Source organism: Panthera leo, chromosome E1 (genome assembly GCF_018350215.1).
Source record: "Panthera leo isolate Ple1 chromosome E1, P.leo_Ple1_pat1.1, whole genome shotgun sequence".
NCBI lineage: Eukaryota > Metazoa > Chordata > Mammalia > Carnivora > Felidae > Panthera > Panthera leo.
The window spans coordinates 34,397,512-34,423,120 of NC_056692.1; the positions used below are offsets into that span (position 1 = coordinate 34,397,512).

General features: G+C 43.2%; 1 protein-coding gene across 2 annotated transcripts in view; it reads left to right on the forward strand.

Annotated features, from left to right (window-relative positions):
• Positions 1 to 8,991: 8,991 nt before the first annotated feature.
• SPAG9 (sperm associated antigen 9) overlaps positions 8,992 to 25,609 on the forward strand; it is a 132,089-nt gene continuing 115,471 nt past the window's right edge. Inside the window, exon 1 of one of the 2 annotated variants that reach the window (XM_042917270.1) lies at positions 8,992 to 9,400. In XM_042917270.1, the coding sequence (XP_042773204.1) occupies positions 9,098 to 9,400 (303 nt within the window). In that variant the 5' untranslated portion in view covers positions 8,992 to 9,097. The remainder of the gene's footprint in view (positions 9,401 to 25,609) is intronic. The other variant, XM_042917271.1, reaches the window with a different exon arrangement.

Consider the following 25,609-nt stretch of genomic DNA (forward strand, 5'->3'; position numbering starts at 1 on the left):
GCCACCCACATGCCCACTTAATATATTTTGTAATGTTATTTATTTACTTTGGAGGGAGAGGGGCAAAGAGAGAGGAAGAAAGAGAATCCCAGGCAGGGTGCACTAATGTCTCAGAGCCCAGTGCAGGGCTCGACCTCATGAACTGCAAGATCATGACTCAAGTGGAAACCAAGAGTCACTCAACTACTGAGCCACCCAGGTGCCTCCCCTTATCATCTTTCTTTGTGATCCAGTACAGAAGGTCTTCAAATAAAAGTGTCCAAAGCAAACATTTTATTTTAAAAAGCAAACTTCCTCCCTGAATTAGCTCTCTTGATTGGGGGTATCACCATCTACTCATTTGCCCAAGCCAGAAACCCGTGAGTCCCTTTCTGTCACCTTCTAAATCCAGCAAGTTCTGTCCATTGGTTCTCTCACATATTTTGCACACCCATAACCACTGCCATTACCTTAACATGGGGATGGGGAGGCAGGGAGGGAGATTAGACAGATACTGATGGAATGCTAAGAGAAATATCTGAGATCAGTTGAAGCATATACACCAAGACGTTAAGCTGGCAAACCAGACAACATTTTTGTCCCCTACCCACAGTATTCTGCTTCCCCCTCAACATATCAGTAGCTTCACCTGCAGAGCTCCCAAGATGGAAAAAAAATACTTTTATTTATTTATTTTAATTTTTTTTTTACATTTATTTATTTTTGAGAGAGAGACAGAGTGTGAGCAGGGGACAGGCAGAGAGAGAGGGAGACACAGAATGTGAAGCACGCTCCAGGCTCTGAGCTGTCAGCACAGAGCCCTATCTATGTGGGGCTCGAACTCACAAACAGTGAGATCATGACCTAAGCCGAAGTCGGACGCTTAACGGCTGAGCCACCCAGGCGCTCCGAGAAAAAATACTTTTAATCACTGCTAAGACTTAACCAGGAGTTGAGATAGAAAAAGAACATAGGGGAAAAGTCCTCACTATTCGGACTAGAAGATTGGTAGGACGGAGGGAAGGAAAACAGGTGTGAAGAAAATAAAACTATCAGATGTAGAATCCACATTTTTCGAAGTCCACGTTTTGTCCCAGGGAGTAAGAGGTGTGTCGAATAAACGAACGTACCACTGACGACTCCACCCTCCTCTCCTCTGGGGCTCAGGAAGATGCTACTCTGAAGACCACCCATAGCAACCTGGGGAACAAGTGCATCAAGTTGCCTGTGCTGCGTGGTTAGGTCCTGGGAGGCCTAGCTTTGCAAGCTAGGCTTAGTTTTGCAAGCCTAGCCTGGGAACTTGGTGGCGGAAGTGGATGGTAGGCAGCAGGTGGCTCTGAGGTGAGGGCTGCAGGGAAGGCTGCCATCACAGCCGGACTTCAGAGACATCTCACATAACATCGGAGTCAAAAGAGGCCAGATGAGACCGGGAGTGATACATGGGGGGGTGGGGAGGGAGGCCTGAGTTGCAGTAGTTCAAAACTTCAACTTTAAAGGCCAGCTGAGTATCTAGAGACCAGGAAAGCAAGGAATATCACTTGCTTGAGACCAGCAAGAGACCAGAAGACTGAGAGCAAAGATCCCTGTGTGGATTCCGAATCCCTGAGAACTTCCTCCAAATAATATACACAAATGAATTGGCATTTAGAAATTGGCCCATCAAGTGGGCCAAAGACACGCTTCTCCCTCGTACTCTAAGGACTCCTAAGGGGACGACCAGGCAGGGGAGGAGTTAGCTAAAAGTCTCCGTATTCTTGTGCAAGGTTGACCACACACGCTTAGGTCCTAAAGGGACTGTTTCAATAATCCCTTTACACCAAGCTTTCATTTGACCTAGGTCTGTTCTGTGAGTGAGGTCTCAGGAAGTAGGTCAGCTTAGGTTCAGACAAGACAAATCATTTTTTCTCTGCTTATCTGAATCTGTGAGTTAACCTCCTAGTCAAATCTCTGTCAGATTACTTTCCCCTTGGTAAAATCCTCCAGGATACCTTCACCTAAATAACCTCCAGAGAGAACTTTCTTCCCTCTTTACCATCACCATACCTTGTACATATTTAGATTGCACTAAGCACGTGGTTTATGCTTCCCAGGCCTGCCTCCCTCACTAGACTGCTCATCTTTTTTTTTTTTTTAATTTTTTTAATGTTTATTTATTTTTGTGAGACAGAGTGTGAGTGGGGGAGGGGCAGAGAGAGAGAGAGAGAAGGACACAGAATCTGAAGAGCCTCCAGGCTCTGAGCTGTCAGCACAGAGCCCGACGAGGGGCTCGAACTCACAAGCCGTGAGATCATGACCTGAGCCGAAGTCAGACGCTTAACCGACTGAGCCACCCAGGCGCCCCTAGGCTGCTCATCTTAAGGGAAAGTACCATGCCTGATTTATCTTTTAAAAAAAAATATTTTTATTTTATTTTATTATTATTTTTTAATGTTTATTTACTTTTGAGAGAGACAGAGACAGAATGCAAGTGGGTTTAGGGGCAGAGAGAGAGGGAGACACAGATCTGAAGCAGGATCCAGGCTCTGAGCTGTCAGCACAGAGCCGGATGCCGGGCTCGAACCCACAAGCCACGAGATCATTACCTGAGCTGAAGTCGGCCACCCAACCAACTGAGCCACCCATGTGCCCCCCCAAAATTTTTATTTTAAAGAGAGAGAGTGCAAGTGGGGGAGAGGGGCAGAGGGAGAGAGAGAATCTCAGGCAGACTCCATGCTGAGCACAGAGCCTGATACAGGGCTTAATCCCACGACCCTGAGATCATGACCTGAGCCAAAATCAAGAGTTGGACTGAGCCAACCAAACAACTGAGCCACCCAGGCACTCCTGGGTGTAGGTATTTATCTTAATCTTGGCCTAGAACCTTCACCCTGGGTCTAGCATAGGACCCAGCATTTACTAACAAATGTTGGCTGAATTGCACTGAGTTCTCAAAGATGGTGAATTTCAAGAGTGTTGTTTGGGATCACTGAGAACTTCCTCCAAATAATATACACAAATGAATTGGCGTTTAGAAAACATAATTTCTTCTCATCTCCATTCCTTTCCTTAGCATGCCTGTTAATAAGTGTGTCAAAATTAATTTCTCAACCAAAATGAATTTGCAGTGTAATCCCCAATGAAATCTTTTAAACACTTTTGGAAATGGGCTTTGGGTTTGTCTGATGTTTCCTAAAATTCTAATCTATTTCTTTCTCATCTATTTACTTAGGAGACTCAAGTGAGGAAGTGGGGGTAGAGTGGGGACCAAAATTCAGGTTTCTTGCAGCAAGTCTCACTGGATGCTTACTTACTCCAGAGAAAACAAGTCCCCTTGTACATACTGGACTCCTCTCCCCAAGGACATTGAAGATGTCCTGGATCGCCCTATAGATTGCCAAATGTTAACCATATGATGTCTGGAAGATGGGATTGTATGGGTGATTTTAATTTTCTTCTCTGTGCTTTTTTGCACTGAGCACATTTTCTATAGTGAGTATGCATCTGTCTGTAATTGGGGGGAAATCCAACCCACTATTTAAAAAATTTATCTTTTAGGGGCATCTGGGTGGCTCAATTTGTTAAGCGTCTAACTCCTGATTTTGGCTCAGGTTATAATCTCACGGTTCATGAGTTTGAGCAGTGCATCAGGCTCCACGCATAGAGTGCAAAGCCTGCTTGGAATTCTCTCTCTCCCTGCCCCTTCTCCCTAGCTCACTTTCACTTTCAAAATAAAGAAATGAACTTAAAAAAAAAAATATATATATATATATATATCTTTTATTCCCAGAATGAACTTCAGTTCTATGTGTAAAAAACATACAGAGGTAGGTGATGGGCCTTTTCTTTCATTTAACCCAAGTCAGAAGGAAGTGGAGAAAAAAACTGACCTGAACACAAATATGACCAATACACCTTGGACCCATTAAAAAGAGCCTTAGATACTGGGATTCTTGCTTCAACCATATGTTCAGCCTCTTCATTTTATTTTTATTTTGTTAAAGTAAGCTCTAGGCCCACTGTGGGGCTTGAACTCAGGACCTCACGATCAAGAATCAAGCGCTCCACCACCTGAACCAGACAGGTGCCCCACAGTCTGCTCATTTTAGCAGCAGTTTCTGCTAGTCTAAAGTTCCAAGTGTGTGTGTGTGTGTGTGTGTGTGTGTGTGCGCGCGCGCGCGCGCGCTGCGCGCGCGTGCACGCGGAGTAGGGGGGCAGTGTTAAGGGGAATAGCTCTTGCCTAGAGGCCTTCTTGCAACTAGAAGCTGGACAGATTTACACATTTTTAAAAAATGTTTATTTATTTTTGAAGGAGAGAGAGACAGAGTGTGAGTGGGGGAGGGGCAGAGAGAGAGACACACACACATACACAGAATCCGAAGCAGGCTCCAGGCTCTAAGCTGTCAGCACAGAGCCCGACGCGGGGCTCCAACTCACAAACCACGAGACCGTGACCTGAGCCGAAGTTGGAGGCTCAACCGACTGAGCCACCCAGGCACCCCCAGATTTATGCAACTTATTCTGACACAAAGACTTTTGAACTCCTCTGAAACTTTTTAAGAGAATTCCACAGCTAGACTGTCTCACCAAGAATATTCAGGTTTGTGCTCTAGTTTGTGATCACTCATCATTTCACACAGCCATAGGTGGAGGGTCTTGGGCACTGGGAGTCCTCGTTTCTCTTCTTCTTTCAGTGACCCTCTCTCCACCTGTGAGCAAATGTAGTTTGTGAAACTGGAGAACTTGATTCACACAGAAATAACTGTAAAATTTCCAGAAGGCTAGACAAACAACAGGACTAGTGATTTCAGTCTCCCAGTGATTATAGTTATTGTGCTTAGGAAGAAACACCTCCCTTCCTGCCCCCATCAACTCCTCCCCTCTGCTTGCCCACACTAGTGTCCTCACTATTTTTGTAAGGCCAAAGAATCTCTTAAAATGGGATTTCCTTCCTTTTAGGAATCAAGAGTAAGCATTGGCTCTAAAGTTCACAACGTGACCTGTTTTCCTGAATGACTCGTAGTCTTAAACAATAATATCAGCCCTAGTGGGTGCTGGAGATTTATCCAGGTGGTTTACAAAAGGAGGTAGGATTACTGTCTACGCAATTAGGTGTTGACTAATGGGACTAAATCTCAAGGCCCTTGCTCCTGTCTTTCACTCCCACCTACAAATGAGAATAGGATTGTAGAATTGCAAGAAATCTTTACAGATTCTGTAACATACCTCGTCATTATGCAGATGAAGCTGAGGCTGGTAGTCCTTACTGCAGCGAATGGCACCCAGTAGGTACTCAGTAACTACAGGCTTTTTTTGTTTTTGGCCTCAGTTGTTCAAGTCCATACCAGTCCATACTAGAACTAGAAGTTTCTCCATGTAAAAGCCATTTTCTTTCTGCTCTATCATATTGTTATGTGCTTCTATTGAGTTTACTATAAAGCCATTATCTTCATAAATTTTATTTAACAGCTTTACTGAGATATAATTCATATACCCCACAATTCACCTTTTTATTTGTTTTTATTATTTTTTTAATGTTTATATATTTTTGACAGAGGGAGCACAAGCAGGGGCGGGGGGCAGAGAGAGAGGGGGACAGAGGATCCCCTCTGTCAGGGGCTTGAACTCATGAACCATGAGATCATAACCTAAGCCACAGTTGGATGCCTTACTGACTGAGCTACCCAAGCACCTCACAATTCACTTAAAAAAATTTTTATGTTTATTTATTTTTGAGAGAGAGAGAGAGACAGTGCATAAGCGGGGGAAGGGGACGGGGGGAGCAGAGAGAGACAGAAACACAGAATCCCAAGCAGGCTCCAGTCTCTGACTGTCAGCACAGAGCCTGATGCAGGGCTCGAACTCGTGAACCATGAGATCATGACCTGAGCCGAAGTCGGACACTCAACCGACTGAGCCACCCAGGTGCCCCCCACAATTCACCTTTTACAATTCAGGGGTACCTGGGTGGCTCAGTCAGTTGAGTGTCTGACTTTGGCTCAGGTCATGATCTCATGGTTCATGAGTTTGACCCCCTCATGGGGCTCGCTGCTGTTAGCATGGAGCCTGCTTCAGATCCTCTGCCCCCTCTCTCTAGGCCCTTCCCTTGCTTGTGCTATCTCAAAAATAAATAAACACTAAAAATAATAATAATAAAGTGTACAATTCAATGGCTTTTAGTATACTCGGAGTCATGTACAATCAATTTTAGAGCATTTTCATTACCCTCAAAAGAAACCCCATACTCATTAGCATCACTCGTTTTCCCTCATTCCCCCACCCAGCCCAAAGCAACCACTGATCTTTCATATGTGGTCCTTTGTAACTGGTTTCTTCTACTTAGAAAAATATTTTCAAGGTCCATCTCTGTGTAACATGTACTTTCTTTTTATTGACGAATGATAAATATTCCAAGATAGACATAGACCATTTATATCTATTCAACATTTGATGTATATTTGGCTGGATTTTATTTTAAACAAATATGGCCTTTGAGAGCTAGCAGAAGCTTAAAATCAAGATATAAACATATGTCATATCTTCCTTTTTAAAGTTTATTTATTTATTTTAAGAGAGAGAAAGTGTGTGCGTTGCATACATGCAAGCGGCTGGGAGGGGTGCAAGGAAAAGGAGAGAGAGAATCCAAGTAGGCTCCTCTGTGCTGTCTGCGAGAGCCTGACACAAGGCTCCACCCCATGGACTGTGAGATCATGACTTGAGCTGAAATCAAGAGTTGGACACTTAATCCACTGAGCCACCTAGGCGCCCCTCTCATATCTTTCTTCTTTGAATTCTTTATATCTATCTATCTATCTATCTATCTATCTAGAGATATAGAGAGAGAATGTTAGCAGGGGAGGGGCAGAGAGGGGAGAGACAGAATCCCAAGCAGGCTCTGTTATGATAGCCAATTTGGGCTCCTACTCAGGAACCATGAGATCATGACCCGAGTCAAAATCAAGAGTCGGTGGCTTTACTGTCAGAGCCACCCCGGTGTCCCCTTTTTAAAATTCTTATTTTAGAGAGATTGTGGGCACGCGAGTGGGGGAGAGGGGCAGAGGGAGAGAATCTTGAGCACAGAGCCCAACAGGGGCTCAATCCCCAGACCCTGGGATCATGACCTGAGTCGAAATCAAGAGCCTGATGCTCAACTGACTGAGCCACCCAGACGCCTTTATAACTCATATCTTTCTTCTTTCAACATTCTTTCAACGTTCTTTCTATGTTGAATTTATGCCTAAAGGAGCATACTTATGAAAACTTTATTATAAACTCATATCTAAAAACCAACACTTCCCCCCTAAATTTTCTTTTTTCCTTGTCTTTCTTTAGTAATCTCCATGCCCAAGGTGGGGCTGGAACTCATGAGCCACTGGGAGATCAAGAGTAGCACGCTCTAACAACTAAGCTAGCCAGGCACGCCTCCACTAAATTTTTTGATGTGTATGATAATATCGTGGAAAGACAAAGTACAGCTTTGCCCTAGCTTTTCCTGCTCCTCTGACTCCCAGGAAAATAAGGATATGTATATTTATATGTATGTATATAAATACCTAGGGGAAAAAAGAAAATATCGGGAGCAAGACTCTTGACACAGTCATATACACTAACAATATAAGGGTGGATGTGGGGTGAGGTGAGAAAGGGGGGCAGTATAGACTGCTATAAGGCTTAGTATTTTCTTTTTCGTCCTTCTGAGTTTACAGGTTGGCCTTCGTCCAACTTCCATATCGTTTTTGTGGGTCTCCAGGTGGGTCCAGATTGGAAGACGTTGGGGGACTAGTTCAAACCTGGTAGGAAGAACTTGAAGTTGTAAACAAGTCAAGGGTATTTATGATCACGGGAGTGGCCTATTCCTCCCCCTAAACCTTCGTTTATCCAAGTCCTGCCTTTTCTTCCCTATTCTTAGAAGAGACCGGACGCAATACGCCTTGAGTCACCTGCCGCGGAGGAAAGGAATTTTTGGGAGTGTCTCCCGCCTCCTCTAGGGAGGGCAAAGAAGACCGGAAGGCGATCTTTGACTCAGCCCGCCGGAGGCTTGGGTGTTGTGTCATTCCCCACACGTGATGCTCTCCCAGGCGGCGGAGATCTCCCGTATCAGGGGACTTATTCACCCCAGTCTCCACCCCTTTCCTCCTGGACTCCCTAACCCCTCCCTTCCCCGCTTTGCCCCTCTTCAAGACTAGAAGAAAGTAGGCTGGCTGGAGCCAGGAAATACCACTCTCCCAAGTTGGACGGGAGAAGCCCCGAAACTCAGTGTTTGGGAAAGTGCGAGATGTGGCGTTGCAGTTTTATCCTCCAGAATGCTTTGCACTTCCTCTGTTTCAGGCTATCCTTACTCTCGTTATCCCCAAATAGTTGTATCGAGACCACCTTATCACTCAGGGAGACCTCGCCTTAGTAAGGTTGCTGTTCCTCTCCCTCAGTTTCCCACTTTTCTCTGAGCCTGAGATTCTTAACCTACACCGGTTTGAGCCCCACATCAGCCTCCTTCCCGTTCTAGCTGCGTGACCTTGAGTGAACCACAACTTTTCCGGGCCTACTTTCCTTGTCTGTGAGACGAACGTCTACCGCACCACGCCTGGTGTGAGGAACAAATGAGAAAGCCCTTTGTGAGCTTAAAAAGGCAGTAGAAATGTTAGCTATGTTAATTCTGGACTGCTAGTCACTCTTCCAGAACCCCTCCCTTTCCTTTGGGACCCGCCCAGCAAATCCCGCCGGGGGCTGACAGTTCTCGCCACCCTCCTCCCGCAGCCTTTCCCATTGGCGAACGCGCCCGCCGCGCGGCGCCCAGTGGTGACGCCACGGCGCCCCCTCCGCCGGCGCACGATGACGCATGGCCCCGCCCCCGGCCGCGCCTGGCCTCCCGCGGGGCCCCGCCCATCGGGCCGACGCGGCGCGGGTCCCGCCCCGCAGGTGACGTGTGGCGCGCGCGGCCCGGCCGCCCCGGCAGTTGGTGCAGCGGCCGTTGGGCTGAGTGCGCTCACCCCACCCCTCCCCTCCTCGGGCCCGGGCCCCCCACCCCGCCGGGCGCAGCCCCAGCCCCAGCCCTAGCCCCAGCCCTAGCCCCAGCCGGGCCCGTCCCGTGCGGGCCCGTGCCGCCTCCTCAGCCGGCGACGCCCCGGGCCGCCCGCCCGCCACCATGGAGCTGGAGGACGGTGTGGTGTACCAGGAGGAGCCCGGCGGCTCCGGGGCCGTGATGTCGGAGCGGGTGTCCGGCCTGGCCGGCTCCATCTACCGCGAGTTCGAGCGGCTCATCGGGCGCTACGACGAGGAGGTGGTCAAGGAGCTGATGCCACTGGTGGTGGCCGTGCTGGAGAACCTGGACTCGGTGTTCGCGCAGGACCAGGAGCACCAGGTGGAGCTGGAGCTGCTGCGGGACGACAACGAGCAGCTCATCACCCAGTACGAGCGGGAGAAGGCGCTGCGCAAGCACGCCGAGGAGGTGAGGGCCCGCCGGCGGGGAGGGCGGGGGCCGGGCCCGAGGGCAGGCCGGGGGGCCGGGGGTCGCGGCCCGGCCCGGCCCGGGAGGGGGCGCGCCGGGCCTCCTGGAGGCGGGCCCGAGGCCGAAGCCCCCCGGGCCGAGCCCGCGGCCGCGAGGTCCTCAGGACCCCGGCCGGCGTCGGAAGCCGAGGCAGGCGAGTGAGTGTCCGGGGGAAGGGAGGGAGGTGAGGAGGCAAGGCCCGGGGAGGAAGCCGCAGCTTGGCCTGAGGGCACCTGAGGTTGACTGAGGGCGATTTTAGTGTGGCTGGCTCTCGCTTGTAGTTTAGGGAAGTTTCCGACCACCGTAGGATAGTCAGATGGCAGTTCAAACTTTTACCATGGTGTGTGTGTGTGCGTGTGTGTGTGTGGAAGGGGGGGGTGTATTTAAACACTTCTGTCCTGGATATGTAACTTCCGCTGGTTCCAGTACCTTTCCAGGGGGTTGCTGCTTTGGGAAGTTAGAGATCTCCCTCTTTCGGTCAGTTTCTTCTTGACGTCTTAGCCCTGTTGAAAAAGAGGTTTTATTTTGTTTTATGTGCCTTGGTTGACACTTTGTCAGCACTTAGATGTTGTAGAGCAACACTCTGTAAATATAGAGAGTGTACAGTTTTATTTTGTTGGTATCTCACACCAAAGCGTTCCTCCGTGTCAGGTGATCACCTTGGACAGTTCCCCGTAAAAACCCTCCCGTTTATTTATAAAGAGGACCGGGGGCGGGGCGGGGTTGAGGAGGTGTAGGCGACTGTGGGCAACCTTGTTCAGACTGCAATTTACAGGTGCCCTTGGCCGGCTGTTAACCCTAGCATCTCTGCAGTGACCTCGGCGCCCTCACTTCGAGTCTGAACCTTTTGGAGCTCTGGAGTAGCAAGTGATAGGCCTTGGACTTCTTGAGACAGTCAAGGATTTAAGCTTTCAGGCTGTGCTGGCATTATTTCTCTTGAACTTAACTAATGCAGGGGAAGTGTCTGTTCATCTTTGTTTGTGAGCATCTAGCACACCTAGCTAAATACCTGGTGATAGAAGGAAGCTAAGTAAGTAATTATTGAACCAACAATATGCTCTCTTTCAAAAATGCTTGAAAAGTTATTAGGATGTGAGATTTTTTCGCAGCTTATTTCCTAGCCCTAATTTAAACTTTTAATTTTGTCACATATACCTTTGTATTAGGTCCAGTAGTTCCTTTTTCTTCTCCTTTAAAAAAAATTGTTTTAAATTTATTTTAGAGAGCACCAGAGTGGGGGGGAGGGGCAGAGAGAGAGAGAGAGAGAGAGAGGGGTGGGGGGCGGGGGGAGAGGGGAAATCTTAAGTAGGCTCCACACTAGGAGCAGAGCCCAATGCAGGGCTGGATCCCAGGACCCTAAGATCATGACCCTGAGCCAAAATCAGGTCCAATGCCCCACTGCCTGAGCCACCCGGGAGCACCATTTCTTCTCTCTCTCTCTTTTTTTCATGTTTATTTATTTTTGAGAGAAGGAGAGAGTGTTGAGTGGGGGAAGGGCAGAGAGAGAGAGGGAGACACAGAATCTGAAGCAGGCTCCAGGCTCTGAGCTGTCAGTGCAGAGTGATGCGGGGCTCGTACTCACAGACTGCGAGATCATGGCCTGAGCCGAAGTCAGACACTTAACTGACTGAGCCACCCAGGCATTCCTCTTCTCTTTTTTTAAAGCTGGACTATAGCAATGATTTTTAGTTCTGATTTTGTGATCCATTTGTCTCAAAGCAATGGCATTGGATTTGCCAAGCAAACTTGGTTTTATTTCAAGAGTATTTCCAAGTACATAGGGAGGAAGGGATTGAAAAAAAATCTAAAGATGGGATTGTGGAGCGCCTGGGTGGCTCACTTGGTTAAGTGTCCACTCTTGATTTTGGCTCAGGTCATGATCTCACGGTTCATGAGTTCAAGCCCCACATTGGGCTCTGTGCTGACAGCATGGAGCCTACTTGGGATTCTCGCTCTCTGCCCCACCTGTGTGTGTTCTCTCACTCTCTCCTCTCTCTCAAAATAAAAAGCAACAACAACAAAAAGATGGGATTGCGATTTCTAGTTTATTAGCACTGTTTATAGAACAGGGGTGTTATACTACCACTGCAGTGGCCTGCTGTGTCTTCATCCTCGTGCAGACCCTCCCCAGTATTGGGTAATGGGAGGTACTGGGAAGAGACATATATACACAGGTGAGGAGCAACCCCAGCATGAACCTATCACCTTGGATAAAAGCAATGCTCCCTCAAGTTTTAAATTCCTTTAGGGCTGTGTGAACATGGCAAAAGGCCAGGATCACACGTGCTAAGAAAAACATCTGCCACAGGTTGCAGAATCAGAAAATAAAACTAACTGCCAGGCACTGGACTGTATATTAATTTCATAAGTAAGTGACTTTTTTTTTTTTTTTTAAATTTGGTCTTGGGAGAGAGAGTGTGTGTGTCATCGAGAGCATAAGCGGGGGAGGGGCAGAGAGCAAGAGAGAATCCCAAACAGACTCCACACTGTCAGCAAGGAGCCCAACACAGGGCTCTAACCCAGGAACCCTGAGATTTACCTCAACAGAAATCAAGAGTCAGACGCTCAGTCGAGCCACCCAGGTGCCCCAGTAAATGACTTTTAAAAAATGAGTTGTCCGATGACTTTTTTTGTAACTGATACTTTTTCAAACATGTCTGTAAATTCTAATGAAACCTTTGGGCAAAGAGCCATGACCTGAGAATAGAGAGCATTGATGAAATGCTAGATGAGCCAATTCCCGGAACATAAAAACATAAAACCACCTTGTTATCCCTTTTCATGTAAGATGATAAATCAAGATTTACCCAGTCTCCAGAAATTCAGTCTTTCTTAGGCCAACATGCAGAAGTGAATTCTGTGTTTAATTTTTTGTGAGTGCTCTGTTTGTGGCCTTTAATATGGAGCCTAAGAGTCTGCTATTACAGCAAAAGTGCCTCCGGGTATTTACAGCAAAAGTATTTGAAAGCCTGGAAATTGTCCATTACTAGAAAGTGTAAAGGAAATTCTGAGCACCTTTGTGGAAATTTAGGAGGGTATATAAATGGTGAGAATGTTTTAGGGGGTATAAAGCACTTTAATCTCTTGCTTGCAGGAATTCTCAGCAAGGGATCGGAAATTTAATCTTTATTCTAGTGGTATTACTTAATTTGAATACTTTTTGTCTTTTTCTTTGCTTTTATTTGAATTTTTTTGTGTGTAGTTAGTCTGCTATTTTTGTGAATCTTTAAAAACGACCCAAAGGAGGGGTGTCTGGGTGGCTCAGTTGGTTGACATCCAAGTCTCAATTTTGGTTCAGATCATGATCCCAGAGTAGTGGGATCAAGTCCGAGCTGAGCATGGAACCTGCGTGAGATTCTCTCTCTCCTTTTCTCTCTCTGTCTCTATCTCTCTATTTCTCTCTCCCTCCCTCCCTCGTGCTGCCCCTCTCCCCACCTCATGCTCTCGCTCTCAAAAAGAAAAAATTAAAAACAACATAAGAAGGGCTGATTTTAGACAAATTTATGATCAGTTTCGAATGCTAATCAAGATATCTATCATCTTATTACTTGCTACTCTCCCCTATGGGCTCTCTGCTCATCTTACATCTTTCTATTTCTTATCTAAGTCCTATGTGATGCCTTTGCCGATGCTGTTCCCTTGGCCTAGAATGATTTTCTTTCTTTTTTTTTTAATGTTTAATTATTTATTTTTGAGAGTGAGAGAGAGAGAGAGAGAGCGAGAGCGAGCAGTGGAGGGGGAGAGAGTTAAGATTTTATTTTTAAGTAATCTCTACCTCCAATGTGGGGCTCAAACTTATGACCCTGAGGTCAAGAGTGGTATGCTCTACTAACTGAGCCAGCCAGGCGCCCCCAATCAGTGTTTTTGTTTTTGTTTTTGTTTTGTAATATATATTTTAAGTTTATTTATTTTGAGAGAGAGTGCAAGTGGGGGAGAGGCAGAGAGAGAGGGAGAGAGAATCCATAGCGGGCTCTGCACTGTCAGTGTGGAGCCCCATGTGAGGCTCCAACTTACCAACTTCAAGATCACGAACTGAGCCAAAATCAAGAGTTGGACGCTTGATCGACTAAGCCACTCAGATGCCCCTATTCGTGATTTTTGAAAACAAAAGTTTTTATACAGAGTGATCTGGAGAGAGATGTTATTCTTGGGAAGAATATGTTAGTGTTTTGATGTTTTTGTTTGTGCAAGTTCTGATTCTTTTAAAATAAACATGATTGCTTTGAGTAACTAAAAAAATGACAATACTTTTCTGATAAGTAGGCAAATGAGTTTAAGAGCCCTTTCCTTAGAAGTTTAGTTCCAAGGGATTCTGTGGGCCTTGTTTCTCATCACCATTATTTTCAAAGTGAGAGTTTATTTAGCATGATTGAATAGAGGGAGACTGCACATAAAAATAAAGGTGCACCCTTTTCAATCCTCCCTTTCCTTCCTGCACTATAGAAGCACGTCTGAAGAGAATGAGCTGAGGAGAGAATATCCTTGCTGGGAGGAAGATTTGCATGATGTTATGACTGCTTTTCTGTGGCTTTTTGCTTAAAAAATTGAGGTGATTAAATGATGAGGTGAGGGGCACCTGGGTGGCTCAGTTGGTTAAGCGTCTGACTTCAGCTCAGGGCATGATCTCGCGGTTCTTGAGTTGGAGCCCCGCGTCGGGCTCTGTGCTGACAGCTCAGAGCCTGGAGCCTGTTTCAGATTCTGTGTCTCCCTCTCTCTCTGCCCCTCCCCTGTTCACTCTCTGTCTCTGTCTCAAGAATAAATAAACATTAAAAAAAATAATAATAAAAAATGCTGAGGTGAGAGAGACCACCAAGAATTTTCAAATTAACTTTTCCCCAGTGAATCAGCACTTAAAGCAGAAACAAAATTGATGTTTTATATGAAGACTTTAATCAAATTGTTTTCTTTGGAAGTGTGTGAACATGGGAGTGATAAGATTTTGGGGCAGGAAAGCAGGCATGGATATTCAGTGTTCTTTTTATTGATATAGTTCTCATTCATAAGAAATATTTTATTTTTTAAAATGTTTATTTATTTTTGAGAGAGAAAGATAGAAAAAGAGAGAGAGGTAGAGAGAATCCCAAGCAGGCTCTGTGCGGTTAGTGCAAAGATTGACATGGGGCTCAAACTCACGAACCAGGAGATAGTGACTTGTGCCGAAACCAAGAGTCGGGTGCTTAACTGACTGAGCTACTCAAGTGCCTATCATAAAAAATATTTTAATCAAACCTGTTGAAGAAGTTAATTTTTTTAAAAATGTGTTTTTATTTATTTTGAGAGGAGAGAGAGTGGGGCAGTGGCAGAGAGAGAAAGAGAATCCCAAACAGGCTTCTCACTGTCAGCACAGAGCCTGATTCAGGGCTTGATCCCATGAAACATGAGATCATGACCTAAGCAGAAACCAGCAGCTGGACACTTAAGAGGCTAAGCCACCCAGGCACCTTGAAGAAGTTAATTTTGATTTGTTTGCAAGGTAATTTACAATGACAGTTAAGTTCATCTCTTTAATAAACACTTAAAAAGGAAAATTTGATGTCTCTTCACTGAGTTATGTGACTTTTTATCAAGGAATAGGAGTGAAGAGTAATTTTGCATACTTATGACTTAAATTTTGTTGATAGTGGCTGCTGAAGACTTAGTTGAAGAACTGAAATTACACGTCTGCCTCAACATTAAGTTTATTTTGTGCCTTTAGTACTGTTGTTATTTAAGTCAGTAATTGTGATGGTTCTTCAGACTTCTAGCCTTAATTCTGTCAACTCTATTGGCTTAAAGAATTGAACTTTGGAGTGCCTGGGTGGCTCAGTCAGTTGGGCCTCCGACTTCGACTCAGGTCATGATCTCATGGTTCGTGGGTTTGAGCCCCTCATGGGGCTCTGTGCTTATAGCTCCGAGCCTAGAGCCTGCCTCTGCTTCTGTGTCTCCCTCTCTCTCCGCCCCTCCCCTGCTCACGCTGTCTCTGTCTGTCAAAAATAAATAAATGTAAAAAAAAAAAAAAAAAAAAAAAGTGAACTTTGCTGCTTTATTTCACAAAAGTAGAGCATTAGGAGAGGGTGGCCAAATGTCAGTACAGGAGAGCAAATTGGTGTCCAGGGAGTATCAGCATTTGTCATCTTACATGTTTGAATATACGTGCTATTTATTAGCTTTCAAACTCCTTCTATTTATTTATTTTTTAAATGTTTATTTATTTTGAGAGAGAGAGAGAGGGCGAGAGAGAAAATCTGACAGTGCATAGCAACGTGGGGCTTGAACTCACGAACTGCGAGATCATGACCTGAGCCAAAATCAAGCATTGGACCTTAACTGACTGAGCTACCCAGGAGCCCCCATATTTTCATATTTTTTTTTTTTTTTTTTTTTTAATTTTTTTTTAACGTTTATTTATTTTATAGACAGAGAGAGACAGAGCATGAACGGGGGAGGGTCGGAGAGAGGGAGACACAGAATCCGAAACAGGCTCCAGGCTCTGAGCTGTCAGCACAGAGCCCGACGCGGGGCTCGAACTCACAGACCGCGAGATCGTGACCTGAGCCGAAGTCGGCCGCTTAACCGACTGAGCCACCCAGGCGCCCCCCATATTTTCATATTTTAAAAAATACTATTGTTGGGGCACCAGGCTAGCTCAGTCGGTAGAGCATGTGACCCTTGATCTCAGAGTTGGGAGTTCAAGCCCCAGTTTGGGCCTAGAGTTTACTTAAAAACAAGCAAACAAATTTTTTTTTCTTGAACCATTTGAATAAACTTCATGCTGCTCCTAGTCAGTCCCTATTTCGAGACCCTTTCTGAAATGAACAATCTGTTTGTTCTCTAGGTGCGTGTTTGAATGTGGTGGCGTTAGGTTGTTGTCTTTTGAAATGGCAGTCACTTAACCATTGATGGTTATTAACTCTTAAGACAGATCTTATCCTTTTTTTACCTTCAGAGATTTCTGAATGTAGGTATATAAGTGAGATACCATTATGTGTCCTTGCTTTAGGGACATTCACATTTTCATTTGGTTAAAATCACAAAAGAGAGGGCATCTGGCTGGCTCTGTCAGAAGAGTGTGATCTCTGTCTGTGAGTTTGAGCCCCATGTTTGGGTGTAGAGATTACTAAAAGAAACAAAAACTTTTTTATTTTTTTTAAATTTTATTTATTTATTTTTTTAACGTTTATTTATTTTTGAGACAGAGAGAGACAGAGTATGAACGGGGGAGGGTCAGAGAGAGGGAGACATAAAATCTGAAACAGGCTCCAGGCTCTGAGCTGTCAGCACAGAGACCGACGCGGGGCTTGAACTTACGGACCGCGAGATCATGACCTGAGCCGAAGTCGGCCGCTTAACCGACTGAGCCACCCAGGCGCCCCAACAAAAACTTTTTTAAAACAAACTTCTTTCTTTCTTTCTTTCTTTCTTTCTTTCTTTCTTTCTTTCTTTCTTTCTTTCTTTCTTTCTTCCTTTCTTTTTTAATTTTTATTTTGAGAGAGAGAGAGAGAGCAAGAGAGACAGTGCACAAGCGGGGGAGCAACAGAAAGGGAGAGAGAGAAAATCCTAAGCAGGCTCCACACTGGCAGCATATGGCCGGATGTGAGAACTCCGAACCTCGAGATCATGACCTGAGCCGAAGTCAATACTCGGACACGTAATTGACTGAGCCATCCCGGTGCCCCAACAAAAACTCTAAAATCACAAGAGAGAATATAAAAACGGTAAGGTACCTAGCTAGATCAGGTAGATCTCTAATGAGAGGATGGATTAGTAGAGTAAGGACTGCTCACTAGGTTACTGTGGTATGTGCCATAGCTTGGTGATCCCGTTCTGTGCCTGAGTCTGCTTCCTGTTTCTCGGACTCCTTAGCTTACGGTTCACTACACACTGCATATTTCAATCATATGGAGACTTTGGTTCCCAGTGGAGATAGTATTAGAATCTAGCCAAAAAATGTGTTTTGTTGGCCAAGTTAATGGCTGAGTTATTTTAAAAATAGTTTTTTGCTGTGTTCAACACTCATAATGAATACAGCTCTTACCTAAATAAATTACTATTTGGTGGAGATCAAATATATCAACATAGACCCAGTTTAATAATATATGTAATGTGTCTATTCAGAAAAGCTGATATTTAAAAGTATGTGCATATAATACTATACATTTTGAGATTTTAGCCAGTGGTATTTATTTATTTATTTTTAGTAATCTCTACACCCAGTGTGGGGCTTGAACTCAGGAACCTGAGATCAAGAATTGTATGCTCTTCCCACTGAGCCAGCCAGGCCATATTTAGTTATTAGGTTTTTGTTTTTTTTTTTTAATTTTATAAGTTTATTTATTTTGAGAGAGAGAGACAGAGACAGAGCGAGAGAGAGAGAGAGGACGAATGGGGTAGAGGCAGAGAGAGAAAGGGAGAGAGAATTCCAAGCAGGCTCAGTGCTGTCAGTGCAGAGCCTGTCAAGGGGCTCAAACTCATGCATTGTGAGATTGTGACCTGAGCTGAGATCAAGAGTCGGATGCTTAACCCACTGGGCCACCCAGGCACCCCTAGTTATCTGAATGCAAGACTGTTTTATTCACTTAGGGATTGTAGTATCTAATAGTTTGGCATAATAGGTGCCTCCAAAAATTTTGGAACTCAACCATGGGAATTTACATATATATTTTTTAATTCATTTCATTTCATTTCATTTCTTTTGAGAGAGGTAACGAGCGTGAGTTGGGGAGGGGTTAGAGAGAGGTGGGGAGAGAGAATCCCACGCAGGTCCATGCTAACAGCCTTGGGGGAAGGGGGGCACTTGGCTTCATCCCACAAACTGAGATCATGACCTGAGCTGAAATCAAGATGCTTAACGGACTGAGCCACCCAGGGGCCCTGGGGAATCTACCTATTAATACAATAGAGAAGTTTCCAAGTTGAGGATATAGAGTTATTAGGAACTTTGAAATATTGTTGTTTTTTTTTTTTTTTAAGTCAGTAAACTTTTTCAGTAAATCCTTCCCCCTGGCTTTTTGTTAGGAAGATGTTCAAACATACAGGAAAACTAAAAGTGCATTGATCATCTGTATATACATCACTTAGATTCAGCAGTTGTTGTATTTATCTATATATGTGTATGTGTTGTATGTGTATACATATACATTTATAGATACATACACTCAAAATTTACACACTTTTAAATTGCTGAACATGTCAAAGTAAATTGCAGATGTTCTGACATTTCACCTTGGTTCAGTTAGTGGAGCATGGGACTCCTGATCTCAGGGTGGCTGGTGAGTTCTAGCCCCAAACTGAGCATAGAAACTATTTAAAAAAAATAAAAATAATTAAAAAAAATTAAATATAATTTGAAAAAGAGCATTCTTACCACATAACCACAATATTATTTACACTGAGAACATTTTCTGATATTATCTAATATTCTATTTGAATTAATTTTTAAGAGGATAGTATTATGTCTGTTACAAAGATAAATAAGTTAGTATTTTTATAATGATCTAATGTACTCATCTGGAAAGGAAGAAATAATTGCAGTTTAGATACTTTTCTATAAGGAATTTAAATCTGAGACCTTTAAGACTGAGAAGTTGGTTAAGATTTTTTATTTAAAGTTACAGCATAAAAATATGAGGGATTGTTTTTCCCCTTTGAAGCCAGAATACAGAAATTGAGAAACTAACCCTATGGTAAATGTTTTCTCTAGTAACCCTTTTTTAGACTTATAATATATTTTCTAGGATATCTCATCTGACTGCTTACCTGCTCCAGTAGGATTATAGATCCTGAGAATTTTTTATTTGGGACTCTGCTGATTGGATTCCCTGAGATAGGTTGAGATTTTCTGTGATACTGCATTCTGTTATTGTTCTTTAAAATGTATTTTCACTGGCCCTTCCTGAAGTTATTTTTTAAGAGCTGGGAGGAAACTCCCATGATCTTCTGGTTCTTTCCTATCCCATTTCCATAGGTAGATAGAAAGATAAAAAGATACACAGATGATCAGAAAGAAGAGGGACACTTGGGTGGCTCAGTTGAGTGTCTGACTCTTGATTTTGGCTCAGGTCATGATCTCACGGTTCGTGGGATTGACCCTTACACTGGTTGGTCTCTGTGCTGACAACACAGAGCCTGCTTGGAGTTCTCTCTCCCTCTCTCTCTGCTCCTCCCCTGTTCTTCTCTCTCTCTCTTTCTCTCTTTCTCTCTTTCTCTCAAATAAATAAACATTTAAAAAATTTTTAAAAGACGCTTAACAAGAAAAAAATAAAAATAAAATTAAAAAAAGAACAAATATTTATTGAGCCAGGCAGTGTTGTAGGCTCTGGGAATATAGCTACAAACAAAACAGACAAGGAAGGTAGCCTGTGCTTTTTTTGGAGTTTATATTATACTAAAGAATAAACAAGCCAGTCACTGTAGTTATAGATTGTGATAGATGCCACACAGAAGTAAAAAAAGGTGATGTGATAAAGAGTAAAGAGGCTGGCACTTTAGATGGAACAAACAAGTTTATAGAAAGGTAAGCTGCCCATGCATGAAAGAAGCCATCTCATAAGAGTAAGGTTTTAGACCTGAAACTTTAGATGTATATAGTCAGTTTCTCCTACCCTTTCATTTTTCTTGAAAATTCAGAAAAGTAAGCAGCTCTCATAAGTGCATTTCTTCTGTTTTTTTTTTTGTTTTGTTTTCTCATACTTCTCAGCAACGTTTGATTCTTTTGGTCACTTAAGAAATATCATACACTCACACTATATATACGATATATATATCGTATACATATATACATTTTTATTTAAATTCCAGTTAATTCCAGTGTAATATTAGTTTTGGGTGTACAATATAGTGATTCACCAATTCCGTACAACACCCTATGCTCATCACAACAAGCACACTCCTTAATCCCCATCACCTGTTTTACCCGTCCCCTCCACCCGCCTCCCCTCTGGTAATCATCAATTTGTTCTCTATAGTTAAGAGTCTGAAGAAACATATTTTGATTCTGTGGCTTTCAACTCTCTTGGTTTTCTGCTCTTTTCTTCTTTTTCCTCCTCCTCCTCCCTCTCCTCCTCTCTATACCCAACTTGGGGCTTGAACTCACAAACCTGAGAATAAGAGCTGCATGCTCCACCAACTGAGCCAGCCAGGCACTCCAGTTTTCCTCTTTTCTGACCACTCTGGATTCCTCTTACGTTGTTAACTTTGGTATTCCTTGGAGTTCTTTCTGAGCTCCCCTCTAGTTCTCATTTTGTGCCCTGCCTAAGTGATACTGTTCATTCCCGTGGGTTTAGTTACCGTTTGTTGACCATTCCAAAATGTATATCCCATTCATTCATTTCATAGATATTTAGAGAGTGCTGCCTGTGTGCCTGGTGTCCACTGGGGATACAGTGGTGAGCAAAGACAAGATTCTTCTCTCATGAAGTTGACGGCCTGTTAAGAACTTTAGGGCCAGATCTGTCTGTCTGGAGTTTCAGATCCACATTGCTGGTGTTTCTTGGATATGAATGTCTCCTGACGTGTCCAGACCTGAACTTCCCTACCAAGCCTGCTGCTGCTCTGTTCTCTTTGTGAGGGATACCGCTGTCTGCCTGGCCAGATAGCTCATTACCATCCTTAAGTCTTCTCTCTCCTTCACCCCCATTGCTACCTTCTTTTGTTTCCTTTTAAATATTTCTTTTTATTTTATTATTGTTATTTTATTTTTTCCAACTTTTAAATATTTCTGGATTCTCTTCTTCCAAATCCACTTCTTCTACTCAGATACAGACTGCCAATGTCTCTTGGCCTGAATCCAAATTCCGAAGAGGTGGGACTTTGTGTCATTCACATTGTCTACCAGTATCTAGCACGAAGAAAGCATCCAGTGAATATCTCTGAATAAATGAATGGGCAACTAAAACTGTCCCCTAACTGATCTATCTGCTTCTAGTATTGCAAACCAATAAATTGCCCATCATACTGTACCAAGTCTTTCCAAAGTGGAGATCTAATCAGATCTTTCTGTACTTAAAAGCCTTTAGTGGCTCTGTCTAAAGTTCTTGAAATGTCTAAAGTTCTTAGGAGACAAGGCATTGTGATCTGGCCACTCCTTATCTCACCAGCCTCATCTTTTCGTTTTTGAGCCCTACTGAACACTTGGGAGTTTGTTTGCAAATAGTGTTCTCTCCAGGCCTTCTTAAAAGCTGCCTCTTTGCTTGGCACTCTGTTTCTCTTCTGTTGCCTGGCTAGCAGTATTCATCTTTTCTTTTTCTTTTTTTTTTTTAATGTTTATTTATTTTTTTTGAGAGAGAGAAAGAGTGAGTGGGTGAGGGGCAGAGAGAGAGGGAGGGGACAGAGGATCTGAAACAGGCTGTTTGCTGACAGCCCAGAGACCCGACTTGGGGCTCAGTAAACTCATGAACCATGAGATCATGACCTCAGCCGAAGTTGGATGCTCAACTGACTGAACCACTCAGGCACCCCTAACAGTATTCATCTTTCAGATTTCAATTCTGGAAAGCCTTTTATGAACACCTAGGTGTGGTTTGTGCCCCTCTTATATTGTCCCACAGCATACCCTGCTTCTCTTCTCGTAGCACTTCCAGTGTTATAGCAAACTAACTGATGGCTTTAATTCCCCCACTAAGCTACTGGGATGCAGTAGGTATTTAATAGATATTTGTTGGTTGGTTGGAGGGATGGATGAATATGCTGAAGGTCAAATGGCTAAGCCTAAGTATTTAAAGTTCTCTTTTGTGCATTCAAGTTATTTGTCCTTACCATTGGTGCCAAGTTATGCTAAAACTTCCAAAAAATTCTTCAATAAGTCCTTTGACTTTTGTATGTAAAAAAGCCCCATGACTTCTGAGGAGAGTTCTTGCAGACACTTTACCTACATTGTCCTATACATAGCAGATATTCCAGAACTATTTATGCGTTTAAAAAACCGAAATGTTAAAATCGTAGGCATTACTTCTGCATTTGCAAAGGTTGGGCTAGGTGATCTTTCTTTTCATTTATCATTTCTAAAAATTTATTTTTTATTTTGTTTTTGTCTTTGTTTTGTTGTTTTCTGTTTGTTTTTGGAGGAGGGCTAGGTGATTTTAAAAGTCACGTTAGCATCGTGATTCTCTGATTATTTTAAACTTAATGTGGTTTTCTTTTGTACTTTAATTCACTTTAGATTTGTTTGAATTGCTGCTTGAGAAATAAGTTTGTCTGAATAAAATTTTCACAGAAATGAACGTTAAGTGCCCAAACTGAATTTTAACTGTTTGCTTAGAATCTTTTGATAGACATTTCTAATTAGGATACAGCAGTAGTACTTACAGTAACAAATAAAATAGTAAAACATTTATTTTTGAAGAAAAGTTCGTCCTGAAGAATAGTGAATATTCTATTTCTTTTTATTTTATTATTAATATTTTTTAACGTTTACCTATTTTTGAGAGACATAGCATGAGCGGGGAGGGGCAGAGAGGGAGGGAGACATAGAATCTTGAAGCAGACTCCAGGCTCTGAGCTGTCAGCACAAAGCCCAGAGTGGGGCTTGAACCCACCAACCTTGCGATCATGACCTGAGTCAAAGTCGGACGCTCAACTGACTGAGCCACCCAAGGGCCCCATGAATATTCTATTTCTTGGGCATTGAAACATATTGGTTAAAAGCATCTGCTAGGCTATTATGGTATAAATAAAGTTTATAATTTTTTTTAATTTTAGAGAGAGCACGTGTGTGCAAGCTGGGGAGGGGGAGGGTCAGAAGGAGAAACTTTAAATGTTTTTAAAATTTATTTTTGAGAGAGCGAGCATGAGTGGGGGAGGGGCAGAGAAAGAGGGGGACAGAGGATCTGAAGTGGGCTCTGTGCTGACAGCAGCAAGCCTGACGTAGGCCAAACCCATGAATTGCAAAATCATGACCCGAGCTGAAGTTAGACACTCAATCTACTGAGCCGCCCAGGCGCCTGTAAAATTTCTAATTTCAGTGATCAAATCCTCAATTTGAATTTTCTTTCAGTTACCTGTTGCCCTAGCCTCATTTTTTGTTACTGCTACCTATTTGTAAACAAATACCTCTTAAAAAATTCAACAGGTTGCATAGAAGTGTGGAATCAAGTAAACAGGCTTTTGTAAAACCAGAAGGGTAACTTTTTCAAAAGGCTATTGTTTGTCTATGGTTCTACTATGAAAATAGTCTACTTGAACTTGTTTGATATGATTTGGGAAACATTTGACAGAAATTACCCACGTATTTGTGGCTCTGTTCAGTTTTAAATCTTTAAAGAATACTTTTATACTAGGATAGGAATTCATCTAGTAATTTACTCAGTTGTTAACCACCTCAAAGCTAGCTGAGGGCCAGGAAGTGAACAAAGATTTCTGAATAGCTAAAATGACTATCTCAAAGTCTGTGTAATAAAGTTCATGATCTTGGCCTCCTGAATAAACATTTAAAGGCAAAGTACTTGTTCATAGTATCCTTATTTTATTTTTTTGTTATTTATCAAAAAAATTTTTTTTAATGTTTGTTTATTTTTGAGAGAGAGAGCTACAGAGTGTGCGCAGAGGAGGGGGCAGAGAGAGAGGGAGACACAATCTGAAGCAGGCTCCAGGCTCTGAGCTCTGAGGTGTCAGCACAGAACCCAACACCAGGCTCGAACTCAGAGCCAGGAGATCATAACCTGATCTGAAGTCTGATGATGCTTAACCTACTGAACTACCCAGGTGCCCCCATAGTATCCTTATTTTATTTTATTTTATTTTATTTTATTTTATTTTATTTTATTTTATTTTATTATTATTTTTTCATAGTATCTTTATTTTAAATAAAATAGTTTCTTAGCCCTCACCAGGTTGTAAACAGCAAATTAACAGAGTATCTATTAGAGGGATGCCTAGGTGGCTTAGTCAGTTAAGCGTCCAACTTTGGCTCAGGTCATAATCTTGTGGTTGGTGGGTTTGAGCCCTGTATGGGGCTCTCCACTGGTGGTGGGGAACCTGCTCGGAATTCTCTCTTCCTCTCTGCTCCTCCCCAACTTGTGTGCGCTCTCTTTCTCTTAAATAAATAAATACACTTGAAAAAAGGTGCCCTGGTCAGGGGCAAGGGCAGTGGGGTCAGATTGCCTTAGTTCAAGTCCTGGCTCTGTTACATTCTAACTCTGTAAGGATGGACAGGTTTCTTAATGCCAAACCTCAATTTCTTAATTGTAAATAAGGATAATAATAGTAACTTCCTTACAGGAATATTGTGAGGATTATACAAGAAAAATGAGCTTTTCAAAGCTCTAGGCATTTGGTTAAGTACTAAATGTTACCTGGATGTCTGATACCAACCTACCTATCCATCCTTCTCATTTACTCATTTGTAAAAGAGATGTTAATTAAACACTTTGTGCCCAGACGTGAGGTACAAGAATGAATAGTCTAGGGTCTTGCCATCGAGGAGCTCATAGTCTGGTGGGAAGGCTAATGTAAATAAGTAGGGCAGCTTTACGTAAGCATTTTAAACAAGTCCTGTTTAGGGGCGCCTGGGTGGCGCAGTCGGTTAAGCGTCCGACTTCAGCCAGGTCACGATCTCACGGTCCATGAGTTCGAGCCCCGCGTCAGGCTCTGGGCTGATGGCTCGGAGCCTGGAGCCTGTTTCCGATTCTGTGTCTCCCTCTCTCTCTGCCCCTCCCCCGTTCATGCTATGTCTCTCTCTGTCCCAAAAATAAATTAAAAAAAAAAAAAAAAAAATTTAAAAAAAAAAAAAAAAAAAAAAAAAAAAAAAAAAATAAACAAGTCCTGTTTATACGAGATGCTAAAAGCCTAACAACCTGAGGGATAGCTTTCACAGAGACAGGGTGGCATTTAACTGGGTTATGTGTCACAGATCCAAAGCATGAGAGGCTTGGGGCACCTGGTTGGCTCAGGTAGTGGAGCATGCGACTCTTGATCTCAGGGTCGTGAGTTTGAGCCCCATGTTCGGTGTAGAGATTACTTAAAAATAAAATCTTTGAACAAAAAAAAACCTCTGAGAGGTTTAAAGTGTGTAACATATTCAGAAAACTACAAAACCTGACATTTATTTTTTTGGTATATTTAAGTAGTAAATATTAGTTTTCCATATGTTCTTTAAAAGAATGTACTAGTACTTATGCCATATAGGGGTAGCAAGAATTGAGGTTTAACATAATCAAGAGTCAGAAATTAAGGGACAGGTATTGTCAAATTTGGGTT